The sequence below is a fragment of the Lactuca virosa genome, chromosome 9 (genome assembly GCF_052849685.1).
Source record: "Lactuca virosa cultivar CGN04683 chromosome 9, Lactuca_virosa_CGN04683_v6, whole genome shotgun sequence".
NCBI classification, from domain to species: Eukaryota; Viridiplantae; Streptophyta; class Magnoliopsida; order Asterales; family Asteraceae; genus Lactuca; species Lactuca virosa.
In genome coordinates, this window is record NC_136434.1 from 10,088,266 (window position 1) to 10,097,992 (window position 9,727).

Below are 9,727 nucleotides of genomic sequence, written 5' to 3' on the forward strand. Positions count from 1 at the left end.
CAATACTCCACATCCATGGACGATAAGAGAGGTAATGGTGGTAACACGTTGTTGGTTGAACATTTACGATGATGTAACCATGGTTAACCCTGATTGCTTAGAAGGTGATGAATGGACCCGCATAACAGCCATGTTTAACCTCTCGTTGGGAGAAGGAAAACACCAAACAGAAGAAGATATTTTTGGTAAGTGGATGGATTTAAAGGAAAAAATCACATGGTTTAATCGATGGTATCATCATCTTAAAAACAGGTATCGTTATCCAAACAACGACAAAGATCTTTTAGAAATGGTTAAAGATCATTACATTTTGGAGCACGAGGGAAGTGACTTCGAGTATGAGGATGCATGGATCCTACTTAAAAATAACAAATGTTTCATGTAGAAGGCTCTTTTATGTGAAATGTCTTATGTAATGTTTCGTAAGGGTGTATCTCGATTTCTATAATATTTTATGTTTGTGTTTTATTTTTCATGGAATAAAGGAGTTAATAAGTGGAGTACTAGATTTAATTAATAATCTCAGAAGTGCTTTTTAATACAAGCAATAAAAATTACAAATACGAGAATTCATTGCTTTCCTACATTAATCTAAGGACAATTCAAATCAAATGTACTATTGAAATCAAAAGTAGGGTACACGCTTTCGTTCTGTGACCCGCTCCCGGATGCAAACTCATCAGTCATTATGCCCTTTTGTGTAGGTTTTTTCCTCCCCCCATATCTGCTCCCCGATCCCCTACCCGTACAATCATTCCTAGTGTGTCCAAATTGACCGCATGTAGAACATTCTTGTCGTATGGGACGCTCACCTTGCGACAGAATACGTCCAGTGTTTCTTGGCCTACCCGGCTGACGTCTATCCATTATGGGTGGCTTCACGGTCATCACATCATCGGGGATCTCCCACTCAGATGGACTTGGTAAGGGGTTTACAGACTCCTCGTAAGTTTTCCTCAATGTTTATGTAAAGTAAGCTTTTAAAGCGAATTTCGAACAATCTTCGTAACGGTTCATTGTCAGCACTTTTATAACATGGCCACAAGGTAAGCCATCTATTTGCCACCGCCTACATGTACATGTTCTTTGTTGGAAATCAACAATGTCACTTTTGTGGTTAGAGCTTTTCACTTCAAATCTGCTATTTGAGATAGGGTACACCATCCAATTATTACAAGCATTCTTATTTGCTTGTATAATCGTTTCAGGCCATTGGGTAAGTGTTGTTTTAGTTTCAGCTAAAAAAATAGACATATTTTTTCATAAAATTATTACTACACGAGTTAAGAAAATACTCAATCAACAATGTATATAAAATATTAGTACCTACAACATTACGTTTCTAAAAACTCCATTGTTGCATTGTTGCACGAAAATACTCAATCAACATCAATATTGACATCTTTCTTGCAAATCGTGACATTGAATTTATCGACTCCGCACTATTTGATGTCATAAGAAAATACCGATTCCCAGGAAAATGTGCCCTGGCCCATCTTTCTGGGTTGATGTTTTGTAGGTATTCCCATACACGAATATTTACATTTTTTATTTTTTTCATCCCATTATCGAATTTTTTAATGGTATAGGCTTTGCATGTCTCCCAAAATAATGCGTGAATTGTATCGCTGCTTCCAAATTTTGCTGAAATGTTGAAATACAAATAGATACCACATATTCCATGATAGGCGAGAGGAAATATATTTGCAATTGACGTCGCTATGGATGGAGCCCTATCAGATATGATTGTAAGGTCTTCCAAGTTGCCTATACATTCACGTAGCTTTCGAAGGAACCAGGACCACGTCTCAGTACATTCACTTTTGCAAATGGCATAAGCAACAGGCATGATTTGGTTTTGACCGTCCATTGTCACTGCGAGCAACATCGTGCCTTTGAATTCACCCTTTAGGTGACCACCATATTTGATGAACGCTCGTACCTACAATTATTTTTTATTGCATTAACAAATACCAATTAGGATTCATATGTTATATTTGTTATAAAAATTAACACTGCTTACCGAGCAACCCAACACGATAAACACGAAATCAAACCGATCATCATCGTCTACTCTTATCTGAGTAACAGTTCCTGGATTGTGCTTGACCAAGTTGTGCAGATACACTGGTAGTTTGGTGAATGAATCCTCTTTGGTACCTCTTAACATCAACAACGCATACTGTTTTGCACGCCATGCCTGTTGGTATGAGATATTGATTGGAAATTTCGAATTGATGTCCCTAACAATTTCATTGCCCCGATAAACTCTATTATAGTCTCCGGCCAATACTTCAGCGATAAAGTGGCCGAGTACCTTTTTCTTTGATTGTCGATGATTAGACTCCAAATTTGTCGCACAACATGTGTGTTGGTCAACAACTTTTGTGACTTGGAAAGCAGTAGTCGATTGGATTCCCCTTGCCCTAACCATCCATGAGCAATTTTTAACCAAACAAACAACCTCGAACCTTCCTTTGCTCGATCTGGTAGTCTTATACTGCTTACCTTGTTCCATGCATTGTCTTCCGATTGCAAGCTTGAGCAACTCTTTGTCATCAAAAATGTCTAAAACATTAATCTCTTCACTTATATCCACCCTCTGACATGGAATGTTCACATCAGCATTTACAGGACACGAAGGCAAAGGGGGCATACCATGAAACATGGTATTTGAATAAATAAGCTTAGATTCGTCATCTAATTCTTCTCCGTTAGAATCACTATCTAGGCCGGATATATCAAACTTGTCACAATCCGCAAACTCGCCATATCCTTTTAGTTCACCATCATGCAAAAACGGAACTTCCTGTTTTCTAAATTCATTACCGACCTTATTCACCACGGCTACTGCTTTTTTTTTTTGTCAAATGATTCATTTACACCAACATGATTAACATATGCACCAACATCATTATCACCGACATACTTATAATTCTCCGGTGTAACATACATAATCGGTTCTGGCACTACATTTACATTTTCAGCAACACTATGATATTGACTTTTACTTGGACTTTTAAAATTACCTATTGGGTTGTTGCTCCCTTTTCCGCTTGATAAATTTGCTGCAGATGCCTTTCCTCTATCATCCATTTCGTTCGGACAAACGCCTTCTTCAACCACCACATACACAGACACATATTTATCTCCAACGCCATTTATTACCTTTATCAGCTTTCTAATATCACGATCATCAACAATACCACAATAATAGAGTTGTTCTGGATGTTGATAGGCCAAACTAAATTTTGATTCTTCAGGAAGACCCATCTTGCACTTGACCAACTGAACAAATTCGGTGAACGTTGTGTTTTCGTAAAATTCAACACCTAAATAAAACATTCTCGGATTGTATCCCAGTGGCCAAACATATGATAATTGGGAATTAACAAACTCCCATCTTCCATCCGTAATGAGCAATACAAAATACTCGTTACAACTCATTATCTTAATTTTGAGGATTAAGAAGCTAGAGAGAATAAACTTTCCAAAAATATAAAATACTTAATATATATAAGATAGGTTGAAAACAGTAGTCAACTCTGACGAAAAAGTAGTTAAGTTTAACAAAAAAGTAGTCAAATTTAGCAACAAAATAGTCAACTTTACCCAAAAAGTAGTCTACTATTTTCGTCAGAGTTGACTACTGTTAAAATTAAAACAAAATAATTCAAACCAAATAATTGTTAAAATTTAAACAAAATAATTGTTAAAGTTATTGTACATATTAAAAACACTTTTTTTATACTATATATTACAAAAAAAATAATAAAAAAAAATTTTTAAAAAAAAAAATTAAAAAATTAAAACCGTAGTTTTTTGGACAAAATAGTAGATAAAACCCCTAAAAAAAAGTAGTTTTTTTGCGAAAACCGTAGCCTACGGTTTGGGAAACCGTAGGTTTTAAAAAACCTACGGTTTTGAATGTTAAAAATGAAAAAAAAAAAAATTTTTTTTTATACAAAACGCGAAACAGTAGACGAAATGGCGAAATAGTAGGCGAATTTTGAAGGTTTCGTGGGCTATTTTTGGCTAAAAATTGTTAATTACCCCCTTAATTTGGCTAGATTAGTAATTACCCCATATTAATTTTGGTATAATTTATTAACCGTGGTTTTATAATCTAGTTATTTTAATATATTGGTTCTCATTCCCAAAACATTAGGGCTTCACCGAGCTTATCATACCTCCGTCACGCACTCCCTTAATTATAACTCAGTATTCGTTTCCCCGAACCCCAAACATTTCTCTGATCACATACACTCTCTCTCCGCCGCTCCCCTTCTTATCTCACGAGTTTTTCTGTTCGTCTTGGAATGGAATTTGTTGGTAACCAATCTTCTCCCTTCATTGTTTGTGTCTTCCGTTTTCATTTATGTTGTTAGCTTTTTTTTTTTTTTTTTTTTAATAAAAAAAAAATTGCCTTCTTTTGGTTTTGATAATGATGCAGGTAACGCAAATCTTCACTTTTATTTATCTTGATGATATTCTTCGTTTTCGCCTGTTTCCCCTCGTGATCTCGTTTCGTGCGATGCTTTGTTTGTTTATATTTTCATGTTAATATTAGATGCTTCGTATATATGTTATTTTCAATTTTATTATTTGTGCTGGTTTTTATCTCGTTGCATTTTATTGGTAATTTGGTATTGAAGGTTGTTTCGGTATGTGTTTCAGCCTGGTTGTTTGATCCCGTGTTCTTTTGAAGAGATTTCTTTTTGTATTTACGAAAGATGGTGTGCAAGTGTTAATTGGTAGTCTATTATGTGTTGCATATATATATATATATATATATATATATATATATATATATATATATATATATATATATATATATATCAGAATTGAGGCAATAAATTGGATTTATAAGATTATATTGAGGAGTGGTGTTTGCAGTAGTAGTACTTAAAATTTGGGAGTGGTGTTTAAGTTTTACATCTCTGAACACTCCGTTATCTGCATTCTTTAGAACATTATTTGAAAATAAATTGGTTGTCTTTGTATCAATTGATTTAGCACTAGGTTATGTCTTGTTTCATGTTGTAATGTTATATGTTCCATTTCTTGAAGTTGTATAATTTTATTTTCTTGATGCAGGCATTGAATTAAAAGCAGGCGAGTCCTTTGAAATAAATCTTGATAAAGACGAGTTTTTTCAGCTTACACAGGTGTAAAACAAATTGCTAAAATGAGATATGCCCATTTTGCTTTATTAGTTATATAACCAACTAAGTTTTTTGTTACTCAGGCTACCCTTTGTGAAGTGAAGAAGGAAAGAGACGAGCCCCTTCATTTGTACGTGACATTGAATGGGAAAAAACATGTTGTAGGAATCATGCAACCACAGAGGATCTCACAACTAGTTTTTTCTTTAAAGTTCGACAAAAACGTACAATTCTCCCATAACTGGAAATACGGGAGTGTATTTGTTTTTGGATACAAAACTAGAAACCTTTGTGGTCATGATATGGTACACACATACATAAATACAAATACATATATACAAATACGTACTTAAATGCTTAGTGTAGTGTGATCTAGCATAAACATGTTTATGCATTGAATTTTTCAGGATAATATGGATCCTCGTACGATGATGGAGTCAGTGATGAGACACGAAGAAGGTTAGATATAAACTTATAATTAAGAATGACATGTGTGTAACATATACCGGTAAAAAATAATTATATAATTATTTTTGTGTGTTCGTTTTTATATTTCAGCAGTAGTCCTGGATGAAGAGCGTGAATGAATCTGCAACTGACAAGAAGAGGAGGTAGTAAGTTTTTAATATTAGATGATGGTTAGGTTATTTAGTAGTTTTGTTGTTAGAAAGATTGATGATGATTGCAATTCTTCACTTCAAATTGTACATCGATTTTCATACATATATAACATCAATTTTGCAAAGCATCACTCCTGCCTACCCTTTTAACTGCACCATTATTTGATATTATATATATATATATATATATATATATAATTAAAGAAAAACAAATACATATAATTCTAAAAAGATGGCTATAGTTTACCTTTTCCTTGATCAATGCATCATAAATAGTTGGGTCCAGCGCCAACTGCTTTGTTCCATTAACCCAACTATTTATCTTATCTTATTAAATAAAAGCAAAAATTAAATAAGAGACTTAAGGAATCCATGACTGAATAACTTGAGAGCCTTAAAAAAGCCAGAAACTTTGCAGAATCAAACCTTCTCAGAAATATTACTGAAATAAGTGCTGATTGGAACTCATAACTTTGTTTCCACCTTCTTGATTCGATTTATTGGCCTCAAAATTAAGCAGATTTTACACCAAATGCAGGTGGTGGATGATTGCTGTAAAAAAATTTAAAAGTTGTTGATAAATATTCTTTTGTGTTAACTTCAAATTTTTAACACTGCTAGAATGAAACTGCATGATAATTTTTATCAAAATTTTGTACATGAAATCAAGTAATCAACACCCTTTTTACATTATTATATTACATTTATTATTTTCCTATATAATACCTGAATAAGCCGGGCTTCAAATGCAGGTCTAGTTCTTGTGTCATGACTTTCATTAACATTTCAACATTTCAATACCAAACTTAGTATGGAACTGTAAAATTAGAACCAAAACTGTAAAAGAATCAACTTTAGACTATGCATTGTAAGACCAGAAACCATGCTGACTATTCTAAGTTTCTATAATTTGAAGAAAAAAAAATTATATGAAGATTAACGAATAACGGTTTATAAAAAGGTAAAGGTGTTGTCGAATTCTTTTACTTTGTTCAATAGCAGCATTCTTCTTATTGTCAACTGAGAAAAAAGAGATGTCACCTGCAAATCAATGAGTGTGGTTTACCTTTTGTGAGTTTTTTTGCAAACTTCATGGAATTCAGAAAGGTGTCTACCATTCCATCACAACCTGCAACTTATAATGAAATAGTTTAAAAAGCTAAAAAAATCCTTTGTTCATTTTTTTTAATATATATTTTTGTGTGAATCTTTTGTTGAAATCAGTGTTTCTTCATGACATAACCTGGTTATGTTGTTCTTAGAGTTCAATATCAAGGTTAGTTTTGCTGACCTGGAAGCTAGCAACCCCACCCCTTATTAGAAATCACACCATCGGTAACAATTAGTTATGTTTATTTGGTTTATGTTTTTTTTTTTTTTTGACAATATGTATGCCTTTGACATGGTAACAATTAGTTATATGTTTAAGGGAGTAGACAACATCTTGTAGTAGCTCAAGACCGGGTGAATTTATATATTTTAGTAGTTTATTGTTAAGTAAATAATGATTTTTTTTTATGTTCATTGTTCTGGGGCCATTGGATTGATTTTTTGGTGTTGTATAGATTCACAATACAAGAAGTTGTGGAGACATTTCAAGCTCTGGTTCCATTTTGTTTTACATTCATGTTTTTATCTATTAAATCCTCTTAATGGCTTATGTTTAGTTTCCAAACATGTGAATGTTTTTTCTATTCGCTTTACTTCTTTTTCCCACTTAAGAATTTTGTTTTTTGTATAACTTTTGGAGTTTATGACAATCCTCATATAAAAATGGTTACCACAAGTTCTTTGTCTTGAAAGCTCAAAACATAGCTGATTCTCATGGTTATGAAGTTATAATCTGTAATCTGACCCAACCATGTTGCTCTATGTGCTGTGTGCAGGTAGTTGCAGATGGAGAGCCATTTTGAAGAAATATCGCCAAAAGAATGTTGTATGACATATATGATAGACCAAAATCAAGGTAAACTTTATCTTTTATCTATCCATATTTAAACTATCTTGTATTTTGGTGTCTTACAGATGTATATATAGACACTGATTCAAATGTTCTAGATTTGTAATGTCTGTTATAAAAGAGATCACAGTTGATTCTGCAAAATACATGTCAAATTATAACTACACCATTTGTAATTAAGTCGCTTTTTAGTTCATGTCACGGATCGGGAAATTATGTTGAGAGGTTCATTATTTAATTTTACAAGTCATTCTATCCAATAAATTGGCTGCAATGTTTTTGTTTCTGAGAAATTCTTCAAAATAATAGAATTCAAAAGTTGAGTTGAAGGTTGAAGTAGTCATGTTGATACAACCTCATAAGCTGAAACTGAAAGCCAAGCTGATGAAGACAGTCAACCTGATACAGTCTCTTAAGTTGAAACTGAAAATCAAGCCGATGTGATATGAAGAGGTAAAAGTAGGATATCACAGTTAAATAAATTATTTAAATTATGTTGCTATTTTAAAAAAAAAATGTTAAATGTTTCAACATTTTCCCGATATATGTGGTTTTTGTTTAGTTGAATTTCAAACATGTTCTTTTTATTGCAGTTCAATGTAATTTTTTTTCATAAATTATTGTCTTGAATGGAGCTCGAAAATGTCTATTAGTTTAACAATATTTAAACCTGTTTGTGTAGGATGTTGGTCACAAAAAATTAGTTGATGAACATGATGAGCTCATCCTCATTAAAAATTCATTCCTAAAATTGTTTAAGGACTCTCCCTTGTAGTGAGTTATACAAGGTTCTTTCCTTGAATTCAATGCAACCTCTTTTAACATCAATATCATATTTCAACTATATGATTTCATATTTCATATTATCATTCTCAGTTGTGATGTAATTAGGATATATTTATGTTTTGTTCATCCTGACGTATTTAATGGGCTATTTTAGGGATAACATCCTTTCCACAACTGCATAATCCGAAAAAAAGAAAATATATATATATATATATATATATATATATATATATATATATATATATATATATATATACTCTCTACAAAATTGTATCCTAATAGTGGGTCAAAATCCTCAAGTGACCCACCAAGTTATTCTTGACAAAAATAATAAAGGTATAATCATTTAAATAAGAGTATGGTGAATTTGATGGAGAAGGTCTTAGGAAAGATGAAGTGGCTGATGAATGTAATGCAAATCCGGATAGTTTGAAGGATCTACAAGTTCTTGCTAAAGGACTCAATCACATGAAAAAAAGATAGGATAAGCTCCCAATAGCATTTCAATGTTCATGTGGAAATTGGAATGTTGGAGAAATCCATTGAACCAAGCTATATATTCATGTTGCAACAAATAAAGAAACCGTTTCTGCACTTTTAGCTATAGAAAAGACCTACAATGATGTCTTTTTGAGGGCTGGATGCTTATTATGTGTTTGGTAGGATGGAATCACTCAAGGAAGGGAATGGTTCATTGCATTAGTAGAATGGAATGGGACGAATATGAATTTGAAATTTCATTACATACAAGGGAAGTGTGTTTTTTTCGTATTTATATGTGATTCACATGTAAATCACATATGATTTATGTCTATATGCACACATATATTTTGTACGAGTGTTCTTCGTGTTATATATATATATATATATATATATATATATATATATATATATATATATTATTGTGAATTTCACATTTGAACTTAAAAGATACAGTCAGATGTGAATATCACATTATATAATCATATATGAATCTTACATATCATATAATCACATGTGAATCTTATATGATATATACATATACACATTTTTGTGAGTTTTCATGTATTAATTAATTTTTTTTTTTTTTTTTTTGTAGATTTCGAAGAATTAGTGGAAAATATTGAAAGAGATGAAAAGTGATAAATTGAAAAAATATAAAAATCTTGACACAAAGACATGAAAAAACTTTGAAATTTTATAATGTTTTTTGTTTT

General features: G+C 32.2%; 2 protein-coding genes across 6 annotated transcripts; one reads left to right on the forward strand and one right to left on the reverse strand.

Moving 5' to 3' along the window:
• Nucleotides 1–963: 963 nt before the first annotated feature.
• Nucleotides 964–3,273, reverse strand: LOC145138922 (uncharacterized). Its single transcript, XM_079072920.1, has 6 exons — nucleotides 3,030–3,273; nucleotides 2,907–2,969; nucleotides 2,318–2,850; nucleotides 2,024–2,200; nucleotides 1,351–1,942; nucleotides 964–1,238 (listed from the first exon to the last, which is right to left on the reverse strand). The coding sequence occupies exons 1-6, from the start codon at nucleotides 3,271–3,273 to the stop codon at nucleotides 964–966; spliced, it is 1,884 nt and encodes a 627-aa protein (XP_078929046.1).
• Nucleotides 3,274–4,171: 898 nt separating this feature from the next.
• LOC145138451 (histone deacetylase HDT1-like) lies at nucleotides 4,172–8,362 on the forward strand. Of its 5 annotated transcripts, XR_013721534.1 has the most exons (7): nucleotides 4,172–4,332; nucleotides 5,098–5,168; nucleotides 5,249–5,470; nucleotides 5,573–5,624; nucleotides 5,724–5,776; nucleotides 7,672–7,751; nucleotides 8,055–8,362. XR_013721534.1 is itself a non-coding variant. In XM_079072533.1 (6 exons), the coding sequence occupies exons 1-5, from the start codon at nucleotides 4,320–4,322 to the stop codon at nucleotides 5,750–5,752; spliced, it is 387 nt and encodes a 128-aa protein (XP_078928659.1). In that variant the 5' UTR covers nucleotides 4,172–4,319; the 3' UTR covers nucleotides 5,753–5,779; nucleotides 7,672–8,362. The 5 variants fall into 5 exon arrangements, 4 of the variants coding, with proteins under 4 accessions (XP_078928659.1, XP_078928658.1, XP_078928661.1 ...); XM_079072533.1 differs by having other exon boundaries at nucleotides 5,724–5,779; nucleotides 7,672–8,362; XM_079072532.1 differs by having other exon boundaries at nucleotides 7,672–8,362.
• The last annotated feature ends 1,365 nt before the right edge of the window (nucleotides 8,363–9,727 follow it).